We start from the raw sequence: 22,589 nt of genomic DNA, 5'->3' as shown, positions 1-22,589 counted from the left end.
TTACACCAGAGCCAGGGTTGAGATGCAACCACTACACCTCAATTTTGTTCTGATTTGCTCCACAATTTGCTCTGTTGTGCTCCACAATTATTATTATTATTATTATTATTATTATTATTATTATTATTATTATTTGCCTTCTTTCAGGCCTAAGTTCCCTAGGGAGCTGGTCAGGGCAGGGGTGGGAGAGTTACTGTTCACTGCCCATGACTGTCTGTGTATGGGCAGGGTAGATATTCTTTACTGTGCATGAGAGTGTGTGTGTGTGTGTGTGTGTGTGTGTGTGTTCAGTCACTCAATCATGTCCAACTTTCTGTGGCCCTATGGGCTAAGCCTGCCAGGGTCGTCTGCCCATGGGATTCTCCAGGCAAGAATACTGGAGTGGGTTGCCATGCCCTCCCCCAGGGGATCTTCCCACCCCAAGGGTTGAACCCGCATCTCTTACGTCTCCTGCATTGGCAGGCGGGTTCTTTACCACTAGCACCACCTGGGAAGCCCAATGTCCTTTGCTACCTAGGATATAAGCATGCTGCTGTTTCGCTCATGACTGTCCTGTGGGAACAAGGCTAGGGACATGCACTTGGAGGCCTGGAGACACTCTCCCCTTCAGCTTGTCTGTCTCCTAAGGACACTCCCCTGATGCTCACAGCACCTCTGTCTGCTCTCCCCTCAGGGAACCCAGCCCTGCCCCTGAAGCAGCCTATCCAGCCGCACTCCCACCATCATCTTCACTAGCCCTTCTTGCATTCTAGTTCCTGCACACAGATTAAACCTTATCACCCTTAGTCTTTCTAGGACACACGAGTAGTTATTCCCAGTTATAGGCAGGTGCCAGTCATTTTGCTCAGTTGTTGGATTCTTTAGGGAATTCTAAGGTCAAACTACCATGCCATTAAGAAGTCACAGGTTCAAAGAGATGTCTGCAAAGCTATGTCCTGAGTGAATAATTTAATTCTTTAAATTATTATTTAAATAATTTAATTTTTAAATACATTTAAATTTAAAATTTTAAACCCAATAAATAAATTTAAAATAAATTTTAAATTTAAAATAACTTTTTAAATATTTATTTGTTTGGCTGTGCTGGGTTTCAGTTGCAGCACACACTATCTTTTAGCTGAAGCATGTGGGCTCTAGTTCCCTGACCAGGGATCAAACCCAGGCCCTCTGCATTGAAAGCGTGGGGTCTCAGCCACCAAACCACCAGAGAAGTCCCTAATTTTTAAAATGCAATAAACAAAGAGTAACGTCAAGATGTTTGCTATGCCACCTGCTGCCCGGAGGACTTTGGCACCTTATCACACTTTCTCTGAACTGAACCATCTTCATGTACCAAATTTCCATGACAATCAGACTGCAGAGAATTAAAATCTAAAAGGTGAATTGATGTGTGCAAACATCACCTAGCTTGACACATAGTGGGACGGTTCCTGACACTAGACATTTGATTATTTGATCTCCACTCCTTCAGAGCGAGGGTGGAACTATCTTTTGCATTGCTAAGCAATAACACAGATGTCACTGGAATTAGTATTTAAAGAACAAATTGATTGACAACATGAATTTTGACACCTGCATTTTTCAGAAGAAAGTACAGAAATCCAGTGAAAGGGGAAGGCTTGCCACTGCTCCCTCATTGGGATCAATTTTTAATTACTCCTTCAAATTTAGAAGTTTTCATAGAGTTCTATCTCAAAGCTTGGCCCTGAGATGCAAAGTCTAATTTTTTAATCAATTATTCCCTTCTTCCATATCCAGTGCTACTAGTAAGGGGAGATGCAATTGATTGCAGAAGGTCCTGCCTCAGGTATATCTTTTACCTCAGGAAGGAGGTCAGGAATTCCACTTGTGGTCGTGGGTAGATGAAGAGTGATACAAAACTGAGGGTCGATATTTACTTGGGATAAATCATTAGCATGTTCAAAAAGAAGCAGAGTAGAGACTGGGGGAAAGGAGAGAAAAACTGGTATAACAATAAGCCTATCTCCCAAAATCACATAAAAAACTCACCAATCTAGAAATGGTGAAGAATTGTGCCAGCCGTGGATGTGAGTTGGACCAAAAAGATGGCTGAGTGCTGAAGAATTGATGATGCTTTTGAACTGTGGTGCTAGACTCTTGAGAGTCCCTTGGACAGCTAGGAGGTCAAAGCAGCCAATCCTAAAGGAAATCAACCCTGAATAGTCATTGGAAGGACCGATGCTGAAGCTGAAGCTCCAATACTTTGGCCACCAGATGCAAAGAACTGACTCCTTGAAAAAGACCCTGATGCTGGGAAAGATTGAGAGCAGGAGGAGAAGGGAATGACAGAGGATTAGATGGTTGGATGGCATCACTGACTCAATGGACATGAGTTTGAGCAAGTTCTGGGAGTTGGTGATGGACATGGAAGCCTGGTGTACTGCAGTCCATGGGGTCACAGAGAGTCAGACATGACTGAGCAACTGAACTGAACTGAAGTAGTTTATCAGTGTCTATAAAGATTCTTGGTCATATTATCCAAGAATATGGAGATCCTTCATATACATCTGTGATGTAGACTGTTGGACATATTATTGGGTCCATAGACAAGTCTCAGATCCATCAGGACCATAGTCATGGTCCATGGATACAGTCTTGAGGTCTGGAAGAATTGTTTACATTTCAGATTCTCTTCCCAATGTTCAATGAGAACTGTTCAATCAATGAGAACTTGCATTTTTATTATTGCTTCAAGACCACAAAAGATTACTTGTGGATCTATCTTTCTGGACACAAGATAACTAATTCTGAATTCTAAAATGTTTGTGAAATTGTAATGCCATTTTATTTGCTGAGATTGTAATCTGAGCAAAGCCCTGGAGAAACAGAACACACACAAACACAATCTAATAATTTTCCAATTATTTTCATCCTGCATGCCTAAGGTAGTTTTAGCTTTGACCCTTTTCTGCAGAGTAAACATTGCACATGTATAAATAGAGATGGTTTAAGTGCAAATATTTACTGAACGCATCGCAGTGCACAGAGCTCTGTGAGCTGACGTGTGGGAAGGTCAACAGGAACTGTCATATGTGATCTTTGGTCCCTCCTGCCATGGTTAGCAATCTCTTTGTCAGGACATCTCAAAGTGGAGCTAAGAGCAAGAAAAAAAGCAACAGAATCAGGATATTTCTGAGTCCTCTGGCCATTCCTATCTTGAGCCATGCATCCCCTGGATGGCATAGATGGGGGTGTTCTCAGATGATAGAGTAACAGCACCTTAGTTTACCTTAGAAGTGATAGACTGTGTGTGTGGGGGGGTGGGGGGGTGGGGGGTGTATTTGTCTAGCCCTTCAGGAAACACAGAAGCCTTTGTATCAGCACTGCTCCGGAGTCCTGCTGCAGCGGGCAGGGTTGGGATTTGCTCAGTGCAGTAGTCACACAGACAGCCACACAGTAGGCCAGGACATCCCAGGAGGGCTTCCACCCTCTGGGCATCAAAACTCCCTGCACTGTGGGGCTTCTCACAGGCTCCTGGGGCCCCCAGAGGTGTCCAGTGGTGATCAGGGGGCCCTTGGGGGACTTCCTGCTCTGCTTCAGGAAGCACCCCTCCACTTCCATCGTGTTATACATGGGTCTCCCACATGACACTTTAAAGGATTTTCCCACTTTAAAGGCTGTTTGGAAACCACAGCTCTGGTGAGAGCAAAGGCCAGACGTACTGGAGTGTGATGGAGACTGCTTGGGTGTGAGGATACACCCACTGTGGGTGTGTCCCTGCAGCCCCGCGCCTCCTGCTCACGGCTCAGAGAAGCCACGTGGAGCCGTGGCTCCCGTGGACCCAGGTGTTGTGGTGGGCCACATGCACACGCAGGTGGAAACACATCACACACATCACATACACAGACATGACACACACACATGCATATCACACGCACTATTCACATATACTAACACTGTACATAACACACACACCACACATACCACATACACATACACCACACAAATATACAATATGCACAAACCACACACACCACAAACATGTACTTACTCTTTACATACCACACACACTCCACACACATCACATACACATACATGACAAGCATGCACATATACAGAAATGCACACCCACCACAAGCCACACACACATGCACGCATGAACAGTGCAAACACACCACAGACCACACACACCACACACACTATACATGCACTCACACTACACATATGCACACACACTATAAACACACATTACACATACCACACACACACACCAGGTATCACATACACCACATACACACGAACACACCATTTGCACAATACACATGCAGACATACTATACACACACATCTCACACATCACACAAATCACAAAGCTCACATCACATACACAAATACTACACACACCAGACAAGCCATAACCCCCACCCCACACACACACACACACACGCACACCCCTGCCTGTGACTGATCATTGAGGCCAGAAAAATGATGATAAAAATGAAGTTGACTGAAGTGTCTGTAAGATCCTTAGACTTCTGTCTTCAAATCAAGGCAGTGTTTTTACAGAGCATTAACATTGATGTTTCACATCAATACACTATTAGATGGCTGGACTGTATGGAATATTTTCTCTGTTGTACAGAAAATCCTCAAAACCTTAAAAAATACAAATTCATTATCTGACCGTTTCCTGGGATCAGGAGTCCAGGTACTGTTGTCTGAGTACCCCGCTCAGGACCTCAAAGGCTGAAATCACCATGGCTACTGGGCCTGGAGTCTCACCTGAGGTTAGGTCCTCACCCAGGTTTACTGGTGTGCATGCTTAGTCATGTCCAACTCTTTGCAACCCTATGGACTGTAGCCTGCCAGGCTCCTCTATCCATGGGATTCTCCAGGCAAGAATGAGAGAGAGTGAAAGTCGCTCAGTCATGTCTGACTCTTTGCATCCTCATAGCCTATACAGTCCATGGAATTCTCCAGGCCAGAATACAGGAGTGGGTGGCCTTTCCCTTCTCCAGGGGATCTTCCCAACCCAGAAATCGATCCCAGGTCTCTCACATTGCAGGCAGATTCTTTACCAGCTGAGCCACAATGGAAGCCCAAGAATATTGGAGTGGGTAGCCTATCCTTTCTCCAGGGGATCTTCCCAACCCAGGAATCGAACCAGGGTCTCCTGCATTGCAGGTGGATTCTTTACCAGCTGAGCTATGAGGGAAGTCCCACACAAGAATCCTGAAGTAGATTTCTATGCTTTCCTCCAGGGGATCTTCACAGCCTAGGGATCGAACCCACGTCTCTTATGTCTCCTGCATTGGCAGGCAGGTTCTTTACTGCTGAGCCACCTGGGGATCCCAAGCTCACTGGTGTTGGGCAGGAACAATTTCCATGTGACCTCAGGGCTGAGACCATCTTCTTGGCTCCAAGAGGCCATGCCCCCATCCCTGTCACGTGGCCCAGCAGGGTCTCATGGTCATGTGGTCACAGGGGGCAGCTTGTCCCTCATCACCCACAGGACCTTGTCTCTACAATTCCAACCCCTGTCTGACTTCTAGACCCTCTTTTAAGCTGCTCATCTGATTAGGTCTGGCCCACCCAAGGTACTCCCCTTTCAATTAACTTAAAGCCAGCTGACTGTGTCCTTAACATATCTGCAAAATCCTTTCACCTTTGCACAACATGTAACCTGATTTTGAAAATGATCCATCCATCACAGTGACAGGTACCACCCACATGGAGGGGGAAGTAATTACGCAGGTGTGTACATCAGGGGGTGAGAATCTTGGGCACTGTCTTAGAACCTTGCCTGCCACACTGAGCTCATTTAGAAAGTCTGCTTGGAGGACCTCATATGTTCCAGGTATTGGCCAGGGCCCTGGAGACAGAGAAGAGAACAGGATGACCTGATGAGGCTTGCAGGCTGGTGGGGGAGTCATATATTTACCAGTCACTCCTGAATGGCTTATGACCCCAAGTATCATGAAAAAGAGTCTTCAGAGAACCCGGGAGTCCAACCTCATCAAAGCTGGTGACAGAGAGGATTTTCTTGAGAAAGTGGGAGTTAGCAGAAGATGAGTGATGAGTAAGAGTTGTCTAGGATGAGGTGGAGGGTGGGAAATGATCCCAGGCAAGAGGAGCCTAAGGTTCTCGGTTATCATGTGTCAATGACCCGATGTGGGAGATGCACCCCGCATCTGGGGACCTAAAATAGGGTCCAGCTCTAAGGAATGACATAGAGCCAGGAAGATAGCCCAGTATCTGACTGGATTTGTCCACATGGAGGTTTAAAGGGCAAATTTATATGTCCTCTGACAGGCAAGTGAGGAGGGAAGAGAAATTCTAGGTTTTGGCTATTGCAACCAAGAAGATGGCTGTACCATTGCCTGCACTAGGGGAGGAGGGAGGCGTCAGAGAGAACGTGGTGAGCCCTGTTTGGAAAAAGATAGTTGTAAGGTTTGTGAGTCAAGAGTGGAAATGCCGGGGTGATCGGATGCTTGTTAGATGTGTGAGCTATAAGAGCACCTTGCTGCAGAGAGGAGGTCCAGGCCCTTGGACCTGATTCTCACAGCAATGAGAAACCTGTGCACCACAACTAGAGAAAGCCCACACACAGTAACAAAGATCCAGCACAGCCTAAAAAAATAAATAAATAAAATATTTAACTGACTAAAAGGAAATATCAGGGAGGAAGGGCATTCAGGCCAAATTGACCTCACTGGAATTTTGCAGAAGGCAAATGAGGATGATCAGGTATTACCTAGGGCTGGCAGGGAATGGAGACTTTGATCAGATATCAAAGGTGATCAGACACTGTGGGCATTTCAAGTGTCATATGGCAGCTTCCCAGGTGGAGCAGCAATAAAGAGTCTGTCTGCAGTGCAGGAGATGCAGGAGACACGGACTCAATCCCTGAGTCAGGAAAATCCCTGGAGGAGGAAATGGCAACCCACTCCAGTATTCTTGCCTGGGAAATCCCATGGACACAGGAGCCTGGCAGGCTACAGTCCATGGGGTCACAAAGAGTCAGACACGACTGAGTGACTGAACGCACTGGCTAAACTGATTGAGCAGAATTCTTGTTGAAGTGAGCTCTTAGGGGACATGGCCAAGAATAGAACTTATGCAGCTCTCAGATCATTGGTCAGAGAGACACTGTGTCAGCACCCAGGGCGGCTGTAACAATGTCCCTCAGACTGGGGGACCAACAGCAGGAATGTGTCCTCTCCCGGTTCTGGAGGCCAGACGGTCAAGGTCAAGGTGTCGGCAGAGTCTGTTCCTCCCGAGGGCTGTGAGGGAGCATAGCTCCCTGGCTTGCAGGTGGGCATCTTCTCCCTGTGTCTTTACATCGTTTCCCCCATCCACGGCCTCTCTGTGTCCACACCTCCTTTTTCACAAAGACACCAGCCACAGTGGGTCAGGGCTCACCCAAATGACCCCACTTTAACTTGATTGTCTCTGTAAAGGTACCATCTCTAGATAAGGTCACTTTCTGGGGTAGTAGAGTTAGAGCTTCAACATGTGGGTGTCAACTGAAAAAAAAAAGCGCACAACATGAGAGTCGTGAATTAAGTTTTATTTGTGGCATAATGAGGACTATAACCCAGGAGACAGGTTTTCAGAAAGCTCTGAGAAATCACCCCAAAGCGGTAGGGGGATGGTCAGTGTATATATGATTTTTGTGAAGGGATTAGTCACAAACAAACATACATTTTGGCAGAAACTCCCTGCTGGTCATAAGGAGCAGGCATCACCATGAAAGATTTTAGTGCTTTTCTAGATATGAGGAGAGGCAAGAAGTGGGCTCATAAAATCTTCTCCTCTATCTGAAGACTTGTTCTGCCAGTTCTTCCCAGAGCACAGAGGGCTTCATTCCTGATTTCTACACTAAACTCCTTTCCAGAGGTGTTGAAAGTCAGAAGTTGCAGGGGCCATGATTTAATCCTTGTAGAGGTGGATTGACAAGTACCAGTTTGTAATTGGCACAGGTTTTGGGGGACACAATTCAGACCCCAACACCGACTCCTGCAGAACAGAGCAGAGAGAGTGACCAAGCCAGTAGGGTCCTGTGGGGTAGGGGGACAGAGTTGAGTGCAGCATTGGGGGAGGGGGAACTACCATCATTTTGTAACTAAATGTTCTACTTTTCCAGTTCCAGGTCCCCCTGCCGGAGTCAAGGCGGCCGCGGCCTCAGCCTCCATGGTCTTCGTGTCCTGGCTCCCACCCCTCAAGCTGAATGGCATCATTCGAAAGTACACGGTGTTCTGCTCGCACCCCTACCCCACAGTAAGTTTGTAAATCACCCCGTGCCTTTCAAGCATCTTCCAGAAACAAGCCTCGGTCTCCCATCTGGGTCATTCTCGTTTTGTTTCCACCTACTTGGGTCTTCCCAGTGGTTTTATTTTTCTCTCTGCTGTCTCCACATACAAAGCAAGGTTCTCATTACCACCTCATTTGAAAATAGACTTCTGAATCCTTCTAAGGGACACAATTGTCTGGAATTATTGTTTATTGGGTGAGTTCCCACAAAACTGCCAGCTGGCTTATCAAAATCAAAACCCAGAAGGCTTAATTGATAGTCAGTGGACAATGCCTATTGATTTTGCTGTAGCACTGTCTTCAAATGCCTCCCCCGCCTCCTTCCCACCTCCCACCTTGCCTTCCTTCCCTGCCCATCCCCCACTGAGACTTAACAGCAGACAAACCCCTGTTGTCCTAGAAATGAGGGACTTTATCAACGATCTGTGACCCTCCCAAGTACAGTGTGTGTGTGTGTGTGTGTGTGTGTGTGCACGCGCTCAGTTGCTAAGTCACGTCCAACTCTCTGTGACCCCATGGACTGCAGCCCACCAGGCTTCTCTGTCCATGGACTTCTCCAGGCAAGAATGCTGGAGTGAGCTGTCATGCCCTTCTCTTTCCCAACCCAGGGATCCAACCTCTATCACTTGCGTCTCCTGCGTTGACAGGCAGGTTCTTTACCACAGGGGCCACCTGGGAAGCCCCCAAGGACAATAGTTAGCTTCATTCATTGTGGAGGAGTTAAAAGTTAGAGTACTTAATATTTCAAAGTGCAGTATTTATTTTCATTAATATTATCACTGAATAATATTTACAGAGTTAAACTGTTTCTTAAACTACAACAGCAAAAAAAATGAGTATCCAAGAAGGACATCATCAAGAAAACAAAAAAAATGGTTCATCAAATTGATGATGTCTTCATAGAAATATTTATGTCCTTGCCTGAGGTGGGCACTATGTCCAATCCATCCTTCTATCTCCCAGCTCCTGGCATAAAACTTGACCTGCATAGCCATTCAATAAGTGCTTGTGGGATGAATATGCAAAGTAAGTTTGGCTTTATTGTGGTAAAATATTATAACATAAAATGTACCTTTTCTAAGAGTTTGGTTCAGTAGCATTAAGTCCATTCACATTGCTGGGCAACCATCAGCACCATCCATCTCCAGAATTCTTTTCATCTTCCCAGACTGAAACTCTGTCCCCGTTAAGCAACAGCTCCCCACTTCTCCTCCCCTGGGCCCTGGCAACCACCCCAAGTCTGTGTGTGTATTAGTCGCTCAGTCCTGTCCTGCTCTTTGCAACCCCACGGACTGTAGCCCAGCAGGCTTCTCTGCCCATGGGATTTCTTAGGCAAGAATACTGGAACTGGTTGCCATTCCTTCTCGAGGGGCTCTTCCCAACCCAGGAAAGTCTAGGAATCTCATGCATATCAGCAGAATCAGATAGTGTTTCTTTCTGTGCCTGGCTTATCTCACTGAGTGTGTTTGAGGTGAATCCACACTGTAACATGTGTCAGAATTTTCTTCCTTTTAAAGACTGAATAGCATTCCTGAACTAATTTAGTAATTAAATTTTAATTAAAATGGCATGTTTTCCCAAGTCTAGAGTCTAAATGGGTCCAGAGGCCTGGTGGCCCCCTAAAAAGTGAGGATGATTAGCAGTGGGGAGCCAGGGGGAGAGCGGGACTGAGGCTCACAGGGGCTCATCTCTCATTGAAAAGTGTCAATTGTACGTTCTGCTGTTTATACGTCAAGAGCAGCACCTCTGGAGTTGAAGTGGAGACTTAGAAGTAATACGCTCACAGTCGGGTTTCAGAACTTGTGTGACTTCCTTATTTGGTTTCAAATATACTGTTAATTCTCACCTGCTGAATCCTGTTGTCAGATCCTGCCATCAAAGTCTGGAGATACAGAGCAGCGTAGATGACACGGTGGGTGAACCTGTTCCTCTGCTCAGAGGCCAAGCACTGAGGTCCCTGCAAAGGCTCTGACCCTCTGATCATCAGCCCTGACATAGCATCACATTCACCTAAGAGATGCTAACTTATTGCTGAAAGTGTGTCCACGTTTCACTAGCATTCAAAGGGCTTCTTTTTTATTTTATTATTATTATTTTTAATAAATACTATTATTTATTTTTTTATTTTTTTCAGTTTTATTTTTTTTTTCGGTGATCTTTTTTTTTTCATTTATTTTTATTAGTTGGAGGCTAATCACTTTACAATATTGTATTGGTTTTTCCATACATTGACATGGATCTGCCATGGGTGTACATGTGTTCCCCATCCTGAACCCCCCTCCCACCTCCCTCTTTTTTAATTTATTTTTTTATTGGAGGATAATTGCTTTACAATATTGTGTTAGCTTCTGCTGCACAGCAACATGAATATAAGTATACATATATTCGCTCTCTCTTGAGCCTCCCTCTCACCCCTGTAAGTTATCACAGAGCACTGCGCTGGGCCCCCTGTGTTGTAGAGCAGCCTCCCACTGGCTATCTATTTACACGAGGTAGCGTATATATGTCAAAGCTACTCTCTCAACTTGCGGTTTCTTTGTTTTTATTCAGTCATTCATTTGTCTGTTTGCCATAGGACTCACAATTACTGTTTGACTCCAACAAACTATAGAGAGAAACCAGAAGGGAATAGTGACAACCAGCAGCTCACTCTTGCCTATCTTCCCAACTGGCTTTTTATGTCTAAACTAAAAGCCCCCGCCTGCATTATTTGGAATTAGTTCTGAGTGACTGAGGCTTTGCTGAGCAAGCTCACATCTATGGATCTAGGGCGCCCTGTTAGTCTTCATCCTCCCAGCCTACAAATTTCATCCTATAAAAAGAGAAGTTACTAGCCTGATCTCATGATGGAAAAATGTGTAAGATGGAATATAAATGATTTGCCCAGGGATTTCCAGTCTCTCCCTACACAGAATAATGGGATTCAACTTCCCAGAACCTTCTCAACAAGAGTCTTACAAAAATTACAGGAGTGAGATCAAGCCAATCATAAAAGGTGGGAAATACAATGAACTTCTCACCCCACCAGTATCTTCCAACCACTAGCAGTGTCTCTGTGCTGTCTTTAGCTAGGCTATGTGCTCAGTTGTAGCTGACTCTTTGCAACCTCATGGACTGTAGCCCACCAGTCTCCTCTGTCCATGGGATCCTCCAGGTGAGAATACTGGGGTGGGTCGCCATTTCCTCCTGCAGGGAAACTTCCCAGGGATTGAACCCACACCTCTTGCATCTCCTGCACTGGTAGGCTAATTCTTTGCCACTTGTGCCACCTAGGAAGCCTGTACTATCTTTGCATGCATGCTAACTCGTTTTGGGCTTCCGTTGTGGCTCAGGTGGTAAAGAATCTACCTGCAATGTGGGAGATCTGGGTTCAATCCCTGGGTTGGGAAGATTTCCTGGAGAAGGGAAAGGCTACCCACTCCAGTATTCTGACCTGGAGAATTCCATGGACTGTGTAGTCCATGGGGTTGCCAAGAGTCAGACACAACTGAGTGACTTTCACCAAGTCATTTCAGTTGTGTCCTTCTCTTTCTGACTCCATGGACTGTAGCCCACCAGGCTCCTCTGTCCATGAGATTCTCTAGGCAAGAATGGACCCTATTAAAAAAAAAAAAAAAACACTGTAACTCTAGAAGTACAATTATCACCCAGGTGCCAATGGTCTCCTGGGAAGTCCCACTTATTAAGCTTCTGGGAAAGCCCAGAACCCCAGAGCTGTCCTCAATAATGAAAAATGAATCAGAATCAGTTTTCTTCCATCTCTAGAGCCTCACTGCTACTCATCTATTTCAAACATCATTTAAGACCATGAGGTCTATTTTTAACAGACTTTATTTTTTAGAGCAGTTTTAGGTTGACAGCAAAATTGAGTGTGAGCTGCAGAGATTTCTCATATGAGACCTATTTTTAAAATAATACCATTCCAAGGAAAGATCAGAGAGGACTCATGCAAGTCTCTTCAGAGGGGAAGAATTGAAAAATTCCATCTACTAGTCTGTGCTTTCCCATGGAGTGAATAAGAAACTATAAATTACTAGAAGAGGGAATTTTCTTCCCTATCTTTAGTTTCTGCAATTTAATTTTAAGTCGGAAAACTGGATGCTATCAATTTTCTGAGGCTTTTGCATTTCTGCCTATGTAGCAAAAGAAACACAAGAGGGCAGTCCTAGTTCTGTATATTTTCCCTGCTCCTGTATCTGATTTTTTTTTTTTCTTTGAAATGACTTCATAGTCAAATGTAGAACATGGGAGGATAAATTAGGACACAGCATACTCTGTAATTTAATCTTCTTTATAAGAGTCCCTTGGCTAACCTCCTTAACAGATGTAAATTTTCTCTGAAGGTCCTCGATTCATCCCCCTTCCTTGTGGAAGGGCTTTGTTAAAAGACGCAGGCTCTTTCCCCTAATATGTGAAATGCCTTGTCTGATTATAGGCATTTGTTTCATGGTGTTCTCTCCGGTCAGCTTAGTAAAAAGGCATCAGAATATGAAACTCTGCGTGTTGCCAGACAAGACACTGTAAATTTGTCTCAAGACTGATTGCCTAAAAGTGGTGCTTGGTAAACATTAACCTCATTGTTGGGGGCTAGTTGATGCCATGAGACATCCACCTCCCCAGTCAGAGCAAAATCTCAAAGTCCGTTTGATTCAGGAATTCGTCCATATCATTTTGGAACCGTGGTTTTTATTTTAGTATATAATGGTTTGGATGATCAATTCATGCTCTATGAGAAGTGATGGAAATCTGAAGAAGTGAGCTAGCCTTATAAGGTCCCAGGTAGAAAGGAGCTAACCTGGGCTTCCTCTCTAATAAACTTCCCCATTTAAAAGCAGACTGAGAAGGGTTATATATTACAGAAGCACAAGGATGTAGAATTTGTCTATTTTGCAGTGCTAAGCTGATGGACGTAGAAATGTGAAATTAGATAGCCCAGACTTTCCGTTGCTCAGTCACATCTGATTCTTTGCATCCCCCTGTGCTGTAGCCTGCCTGGCTCCTCTGTCCATGGGATTATTTAAGCAAGAATATTGAAGTGGGTTGCCATTTCCTCCTCCAGGGAAACTTCTCATAAATGAAGACTAAAAATCAGAAAGCCTAAACATTATATCCATGAGCTGTGATCCACCTCAGTTATTCCAGTTTCAGATAATATTGCTAGCCAGTTCCTATGTGTCATAAGGCTCAGTAGATGTTTCTGGATGAGCCAATGAGACTTGTAGCAGCTGACTCTCCTCCATGTAGCCCACACCTCAGAATTAAGCAAATCTTCTGGGAAACAAAAACATAACTTCCAGCAGGTCCAGGCAACATTGAAACCAAGGTAGCAAGTGTGTGTCTGCCCACAACCCTCCCTAGACCGTACCTCCTTTCATCTTCCCATGTGAAATGTTTACTCTTAGGCTCAACTTAAATGCCACGTTATTTATTCCAATATTTTAGAGCACTTGCCATATTCCAGCTTTATTGTCGTTTAGTCACTAAGTCAGTCGTGTCTGACTCTCTGCAGCCTCATGGACTGTAGCCCACCAGGCTCCTCTGTCCATGGGGTTCTCCAGGCAGGAACACTGGAGTTGGTTGCCATTTCCTTCTCCAGGGGATCTCCCTGACCCAGGGATGGAAACTGCATGTCCTACATTGGCAGACGGATTCTTTACCACTGGGCCACCAGTGAAAGTGAGTGAAAGTCACTCAGTCATGTCTGACTCTTTGCGACCCCATGGACTATACAGTCCATGGAATTCTGCAGGCCAGAATACCAGAGTGGATGGCCTTTCTCTTCTCCAGGCCATCTTCCCAACCCAGGGATCGATCCCAGGTCTCCTGCATTGCAGGTGGATTCTTTACCATCTGAGCACCAGGGAAGCCCAAGAATACTGGAGTGGGTAGCCTATCCCTTCTCCAGTATATCTTCCTGACCCAGGAGTTGAACCGGGGTCTCCTGCATTGCAGGCAGATTCTTTACCAGCTGAGCTACCAGGGAAGCCCCATATTCTAGTTACTATGTGCTAAATGTGTGCTCAGTTGCCCAGTCATGTCCGACTCTTTGGTGACTCCCTGGGCTATAGCCCACCAGGCTCCTCTGTCAGTGGGATTCTCCAGGCAAAAATACTGGAGTAGGTTGCTATTCCCTCCTCCGAGGGGATCATCCCAACCCAGGGGTCAAACCCACATCTCTTATGTCTCCGACATGGGCAGGCAGATTCTTTACCCCTGAGCCACCTGGAAAGCTCATTGTGCCAAATGCTCTCTGCCTATAGTTTTCAAACTTGTTTCTTCATGACTCACAATCAGAAATATACTTTATGATCACACTCCAGTACACACACACACACACACACACACACACACACAAAACCAAAGCCTTGTAAACAACACTTCACTTACTACACACAATGCACTGTGATATTCTCTGGTATTTTCTGTTCTATGGGGCTTTTTCTCTTATTTTTAAAATGGTTGCTAGATCTGCTAAATTGCTTCTATGGCCCACATTTTTTAAAATACTGTTTTTCATCAGTTCATTCCGAAGATGACCTTATGCAAGAGGGGATGTTATTATTCTCTTCTTCATACTGGTACTCACATGCAGACTGTGCAGCCTGCCCAGGACACAGCTTAGCAAGGTTAAGACAGGGGCTGCAGCCCGAGGGAGTCTGAGTCCCGGACCCAGGTTCTCCACCCTGACAGCTTACTGCCTTCCCCAGAGAAGTAGGCTCCCTTTCTCTTCAGCATCCCCAGAACTGATTTTTAGCTTCTCTTTGGCATAACCATAATCTCTGGCATCATTGTTAGATGGGCATACCTGGGCTCCCATAGTACTGTGTCAGTTTCTTAGGTACAGGGACCACTGTTAGTCATTGTTATACCCTGGAAATCCCAGTATTATGCTGAAATAGTGGGTATTCAGCAAATGCTATGTTGAATTAAATCTTCTGGTTGATGGCTATGAGTCATCCAATAGAGGTTAAATTGAATAATGAAGTTTCTGCTTAATAAGGCAGGGAAAGTGTGTTAAATACTCTGGGATTCTTTCCATCCCAGAAGGATTTAGACAGAACGCCTGCACTTTTGGATCACTGACATGGAAATCTTTCTTCCATAGTTCCAGCTACATGACCTGCTGCTGAACATCTTTATTTTCTATAATAGCAAAGCTGAAAATTATGGAGATGCCAGAAGTCACTTGGACTTCCTGGTGGCACTAGTGGTAAAGAACTCATCTGCCAATGCAGGAGACATGGGAGATGTGAGTTTGATCCCTAGGTAGGGAAGATCCCCTGGAGTAGGAAATGAAACCCACATATAAGCATTCTTGCCTGGAGAATCCCATGGATGGAGGAGCCTGGCGGGGTTATAGTCCACGGGATCACAAAGTCAGACACGACTGAAGTGATTTAGCATGCACAGAAGTCACCCAAAGAGTACACAGTCATGTTCTTTGTGTGTGTGTACACGCTAAGTACATGAAACACTTAAGTCTTTCTAAGCAAGCTCAAGAATATACTTCCCCCAAATTTTTATAAAACCAGAGCTGATTTTCAAATGCTTGGATGTTGGTCTGTCTTAAGGGAACTTTTCTAGTTTTTTTTTTCCCCAGGCATATGATTGTACTTATGGTACTGATTGCTAGAGTAAAATTTGATTAATCACAAAAGCATCAGTTCAGTTCAGTTGCTCAGTCGTGTCTGATTCTTTATGACCCCATGGACTGCAGCACGCCTCCCGGAGGTTACTCAGACTCATGTTCCATTGAGTCAATGATGCCATCCAACCATCTTATCCTCTGTCGTCCCCTTCTCCTCCTGCCTTCAATCTTTCACAGCATCACGGTCTTTTCCAATGAGTTAGTTCTTCACATCAGGTGGCCAAAGTATTGGAGTTTCAGCTTCAGCATAGAGTCTAATCCATGCCTGCCACACAAAAGTGTGATGAAGACCTGCTGGCACATGATTAACTGCATATGTATTTGTGAAGCACAGGGCTTCCCAGGTGGTGCTAGTGGTAAAGAAACCACCTCCTAATGCAAAAGACATAAGAGATGTAGGTTCGATCCCTGGGTCGGGTAGATCCCCTAGAGAAGGGCATGGCAACCCACTCCAGTATTCTTGCCTGGAGAATCCAGTGGACAGAGCCTGGTGGGCTGCCAGTTCAGTATTTCATGGCCAGCTCTGATGAAATATTTTCTGACTCTGCCTTAAACTTTTTTAAACTTTCTAAATTTTAAACTTTTTATGCTGCAATTTACATATATTTATTGGACTCCAAGTCTTTGAGGAGTGAGGGGAAGAACATGTTATGTTTTATAATCTGATGCTTTAAAAAAGATAAACAATAATCTGGTTCTTTCTATTCTCAATGAACCAGCCAATAACTACTCAGTATTTCTGGTAAGTCCATATAATTAAAAAAAAAAAAGTCGCCATCAGTTGTCCTTCAGTTATATCAGGCATCAGTCAAGTGAAGTTGTCCAGTTTCTCTAACTGATCAAAATGCAGGATCTTCCCAGGTCTCCCGCATTGCAGGCAGATTCTTTACCAGCTGAGCCTCAAGGGAAGCCCAAGAATACTGGCGTGGGAAGCCTGTCCCTTCTCCAGCAGATCTTCCCGACCCAGGAATCGAACCTGGGTCTCCTGCATTGCAGGCAGGTTCTTTACCAACTGAGCTGTGAGGGAAGCCCAACACATGTGTTAAGATTGGGCAAAAGCTTGACCTTTAAAATCCTGAACCTGATTTAGTGCTTTATTGAACAAAGGAAAACAGAAGCATATATTCAAATGAAATTTCTGTACAGAAACAAGCCCTCAAATTCGCTTTTCAAGCCCAGTCTCACAAGATTGCCTGCCCAATTTTGCAGATAAATTGCCAATACACATACTGGCTGTGAGCTACAATTCATTCAGACTAGACGGTGGTGTAAGCTTCCTCATTACTTCTTACCTCTACCTGAGTAGCCACAGATGAAAATGCCTTTTTGATCAACTAACTTTTGGAGCTTTTGAAAGATTCCAGCTTTGAAAACAGATCATCTTTTTGACTTGGCCTGATACAGACATGGGTTGCTATTTAAGGAAATAAATGGCTTTTAATCTTCAATTAATAAAGGCTATGCTTTCCCAAAACTGTATTTTGTACCTCTGTGTATCACTGAGAAGAGCCCTTCTCACAATTTCTTTCTCATATGTGAAAAGTTACATAATCCTAAACCAGTTCTTTTGTGTAACATTTGTTGAATAGGTGATAGCAATCAAGTTAATAAAGCACTTTTACAGAGAGATAATTTTTATGGCAGATAGTATGACAATGGGGAAGCAATGAGCCAAAATTATAGTAAATGGAGGTGATTTGTTAAAAAGAGAGTGGGGAATACAAGAATCCTGTAATGTCTGTCTGGTTATTGAGACAATGCCCAGATTTTAAACAATAGCATGGAGAGACTACTTCCTTTATTGCCTTTCTGGGTATCAACTGTAATTCACTTCCAAAACATTGTAACAGTAATGCTTATATATGGGAGCCCCAAAATTAAAATAGTTTATGTTTGGAACTCTTTTTTAAAAGTAGCCCATAGCCATTTACATAATAGCCAATCAAGCGATCTTGGTAAAGTACATAGGAAACCACCAAAACTGGCTGATGTAGAACAAGTAGCTTTAATGTGTTATTACTTCAATGAGAACTGATCATCTTAGTCTATTTCTTTAGGAAGATCTTTGTGAAATATTATCTTCTTCTAGAGAGAAAAATAGTGAAATAAAATGAAAATCAGATCAAATGTATTATACATAGAAATTTTAAAAACAGGCATATCTTAAATTGATCCAACTATTTATTCTTTATGTAATCCAGGCTACTTCTTTGCCACTTAACAGAAAGATTTATATGCTCTGAAAGAGTCATTGCCCTATAATTAAAAGAGCTATCGTTTTGTTTATTCCGCTTTGAGGGAGGTTTTTGTTTTTTTTTAATCACTTCTGTGAACATTCTATCTGCACAATCAGAGCATTCAATTTTTTAAAATAGGAGGTTAATAATTAGATGTTAAAGCTTTTTAAAGCACCATATTTCTTTGATGGAATTAGTGTTTCATTAAAAAGTTAATTGAAAAATTTTAAAGTGGAATTCTTTTTATATCCATCAGAATTGCTGAATAATTTGATCTGAACAGTCTGCAACTCTATAGTCATTCTCTACACATTTTTTTCTGTTGTAGTCAAATAAATTCTAGGTCATTATTAAAGTCACTAAGAAAAGAAACTTCCTCAGTCGATTCCAATGAGTGCTTAGAAGGTCCCCAAACCGCAGTACTCTGACCTAGGATCCCTGGGAGATAAGTGGAGGGATAGGAAAGACAAGCCCGTCTCAGAGTGCCTGAAGCATCCATGGCAGAGTGACAATAAGAACATGCAAAACTATAATCCGAAGAGTACCCTAGGATTGGCCACATGCTAGGGCACAGAGCAAGCCTCAGCAAGTTTAAGAGTATAGAAATTATTTCAAGCATCTTTTCTGACGACACCTACATGAAACTAGAAATAAACCACAGAAAGGAAATGAGAAAAAAAGATTACATGGAGACTAATCCAAAGGGCAATAAAGATAAGGAGCATAAGGGATGTATGCAGGGCTTTCCTGGTGGTTAAGCAGTGAAGAATCTGCCTGCAATGCAGAAGACATGAGTTTAATCCCTGTTTCAGGAAGACGCCCTGGAGAAGGAAATGGAAACACACTCTAGTATTCTTGCCTGGGAAATCCCACGAACAGAGCAGCCTGGCGGGCTACAGTCCATGGGCTCACAAAGAGCTGGGCACTACTGAGTGACTAAGCCACCACCACCAAACAAAGGGCAAATATGACACCTGATTGAGGAGATTAAAGAAGGCTTCATGAGGCTTTACAAGTTCATCCATCGAGCTAAGTAGTTTAAAAGATTTGGAAATGGATTCAGCCATTATTGGGTAAACATCCAGTTTTGTAGAAATTACTAAAGAGCATTTAAAGTAGCTCATTGTGGCTAATTTTATTTTCCAGTTAAATAGTTTCTGAGACACAAAAGGAAAATTAATACAACAGCATGTGGCTTAGCTGGTAATGAATCCACTTGCAATGCGGGAGACCTGGGTTCCATCCCTGGGTTGAGAAGATCCACTGGAGAAGGGAAAGGCTACCCACTCCAGTATTCTGGCCTGGAGAATTCCTTGGACTATACAGTCCATGGGGTCACAAAGAGTCGAACATGACTGAGCAACTTTCGCTTTCACATGGAGAAGGAAGTAGCAACTCATTCTAGTCTTCTTGCCTGTGAAATCCCATGGGCAGAGGAGCCTGGCAGGCTAAAATTCATGGGGATGCAAAGAAGTGAACATGAGTAAGTGACTTAGCACATCCCAAGACAAGAATAATTTGGGAATGAAAATAGGTCTGTAAGACACTGTTGCCAGGCTTTTCATGGGGTGATATTGAAGCACCAGGATAAGACCAACCTTCCAAGCAACCTTCCCATTCTTTTGAGGAGGATACTGTCAGGTTCCTCAGAAATGCATAACTCTACCCACTAGACCTAAAACCATAACACAGAAAGGCTGAACACTGGAAATATGAGCTGTCTGACTTGGGTGTCCAAAAGTGAATTAGCTGCATTTTCCACTCTGGGTACATTTTTGCTGCATTTTCCACCCTGGGTACAATTTTAGGGATGCAAATATGTCAGAAGCCTAGCTAAAAACTTGCTATGAATATATTTTTAAATCAAATGCATGAAGTTCCCATTTATTTTCCTAGGTATTTTATAAATATGAACCCATGCCCTTGACTATGACAGGGGTGATTTTTGGAAGGGAATTCAAATGATTTTACTTCTAGATTTTAGTAGGAGTGTGTCAGATCCCATATTTTAACTAACCCTCCAATTTGCCATACCATGATTATAACTTGTTCCTTGAGGAGCAAACTTATCTTGTGTGGATGTGTGCTAAGTTGCTTCAGTTGTGTCCAACTCTTTGTGGCCCTATGAACTACAGCTGCCAGGCTTCTCTGTCCATGGGATTCTTCAAGCAAAAGTGGGTTGCCATGCCCTCCTCCAGGGGATCTTCCCAACCCAGGGATAGAACCTGTGTCTCTTATGTCTATTTTGGCAAGGGAGTTTTTTACCACTAGTGCCACCTAGAAAGCTTCCCTTATAGTCTAACAAAGGAGTAAAACTCCATAAATGTCTATGAATTCAAGCTCAACAACTATTGATGAGCTTTTATTATCCCTAGGCATGATATAAAGAGCATTTGCACAGCCCAAAGAAGAGATCTGTAGTCCAGCAAGCTTATATGACTGACCCTAGGTGTCCTATACCTAGTCAAGCCTCATCACAGATTTCCATACATATCAGCCTCTATATGGTCTTTTCTGGTGGCTCAGAGGTAAAGAGTCCACCTACAATGCTGGAGACACGGGTTCAATCCCTGGGTTGGGCAGATCCCCACACCAGTATTCTTTTTTTTTTTCCATTTATTTTTATTAGTTGGAGGCTAATTACTTTACAATATTGTAGTGGTTTTTGCCATACATTGACATGAATCAGCCATGGATTTACATGTGTTCCCCATCCTGATCCCCCCTATCCCATCCCTCTGGGTCTTCCCAGTGCACCAGCCCTGAGCACTTGTCTCATGCATCCAACCTGGGCTGGCAATCTGTTTCACACTTGATAATATACATGTTTCAATGCTGTTCTCTCAGATCATCCCACCCTCACCTTCTCCCACAGAGTCCAAAAGTCTGTTCTGTATATCTGTGTCTCTTTTTCTGTCCTGCATATAGGGTTATCGTTACCATCTTTTAAAATTCCATATATATGTGTTAGTATACTGTATTGGTCTTTATCTTTCTGGCTTACTTCACTCTGTATAATGGGCTCCAGTTTCATCCATCTCATTAGAACTGATTCAAATGTATTCTTTTTAATGGCCGAGTAATATTCCATTGTGTATATGTACCACAGCTTTCTTATCCATTCGTCTGCTGATGGGCATCTAGGTTGCTTCCATGTCCTGGCTGTTATAAATAGTGCTCCGATGAACATTGGGGTGCACGTGTCTCTTTCAGATCTGCTTTCCTCAGTGTGTATGCCCAGGAGTGGGCTTGCTGGGTCATATGGCAGTTCTATTTCCAGTTTTTTTTTAAGGAATCTCCACACTGTTCTCCATAGTGGCTGTAGTAGTTTGCATTCCCACCAACAGTGTAAGAGGTTCCCTTTTCTCCACACCCTCTCCAGCATTTATTGCTCATAGACTTTTGGATAGCAGTCATCCTGACTGGCATGTAGTGGTACCTCATTGTGATTTTGATTTGCATTTCTCTGATAATGAGTGATGTTGAGCATCTTTTCATGTGTTTGTTAGCCATCTGTATGTTTTCTTTGGAGAATTGTCTGTTTAGTTCTTTGGCCCCTTTTTTTGATTGGGTCATTTATTTTTCTGGAATTGAGCTGCAGGAGTTGCTTATATATTCTTGAGATTAATCCTTTGTCTGTTGCTTCGTTTGCTATTATTTTCTCCCATTCTGAAGGCTGTCTTTTCACCTTGCTTATAGTTTCCTTTGTTGTGCAAACACTTTTAAGTTTAATTAGGTCCATTTGTTTATTTGTGCTTTTATTTCCAATATTCTGGGAGGCCACACCAGTATTCTTGCCAGAGGAGCCTGGTGAGCTACAGTCCATGGGATCACAAAAGTGTTGGACATGACTTAACGACCAAACAACAGCAACAACAGCCTCCGTACTAGCAATGCAGTAGTGGTGGCATAGCAGCCCACCTCCCACAGCAAAAACCCATGAACATTCCATTTATAAGCACTATATCTGCAACAGCTCAGTAGATAAAATACTTGCACGTGTTATAATTTAAGTGTGGGTCCCAAAATAATATCAAAGTCTTCCCTCAAGAAAGCTATAGATTGCCCTTGCTACATGACACCAGCTAAAGAGAAGAACCCTGCTCTTCTTATTTAACCATTTCTCATGGACTAAGAAATAAATAACTTTGCTGTCACTTCAAGGATTTCAATGGAGACTGATTACCTAGTAATCAACATCAGGTTAAATGGTTTCTGATATAATCAGCATGTTTAAATAGTTTTTAGATGAGGAAACAGATTTTTTGTTTCTCAATAGCTAACAGGAATTTATGATGGGCTTGGAATAATTGGCCAGCCCAATCTACAGATGCTCTGTCTGCTCTATCATGCTGGCATAGACCACAGTTAAAAATGAGTTGCAGGCTGCTATATTTACAGTGTATAACCAAAAGAACCTACTATGTAGCA

At 43.5% G+C, this 22,589-nt stretch overlaps 1 protein-coding gene across 1 annotated transcript in view; it reads left to right on the top strand.

The window, feature by feature from the left end:
- The window catches only part of DSCAM (DS cell adhesion molecule), an 808,668-nt gene that overhangs the window by 702,967 nt on the left and 83,112 nt on the right, over positions 1 to 22,589 (top strand). Inside the window, exon 20 of the mRNA XM_070466795.1 lies at positions 8,107 to 8,240. Coding sequence (XP_070322896.1) covers positions 8,107 to 8,240 — 134 coding nt within the window. The remainder of the gene's footprint in view (positions 1 to 8,106; positions 8,241 to 22,589) is intronic.

Source organism: Odocoileus virginianus, chromosome 4 (assembly GCF_023699985.2).
Source record: "Odocoileus virginianus isolate 20LAN1187 ecotype Illinois chromosome 4, Ovbor_1.2, whole genome shotgun sequence".
Taxonomy (NCBI): Eukaryota; Metazoa; Chordata; class Mammalia; order Artiodactyla; family Cervidae; genus Odocoileus; species Odocoileus virginianus.
The sequence above is the reverse complement of the archived record's forward strand: the minus strand, read 5'-3'. Positions and strand labels throughout refer to the sequence as shown.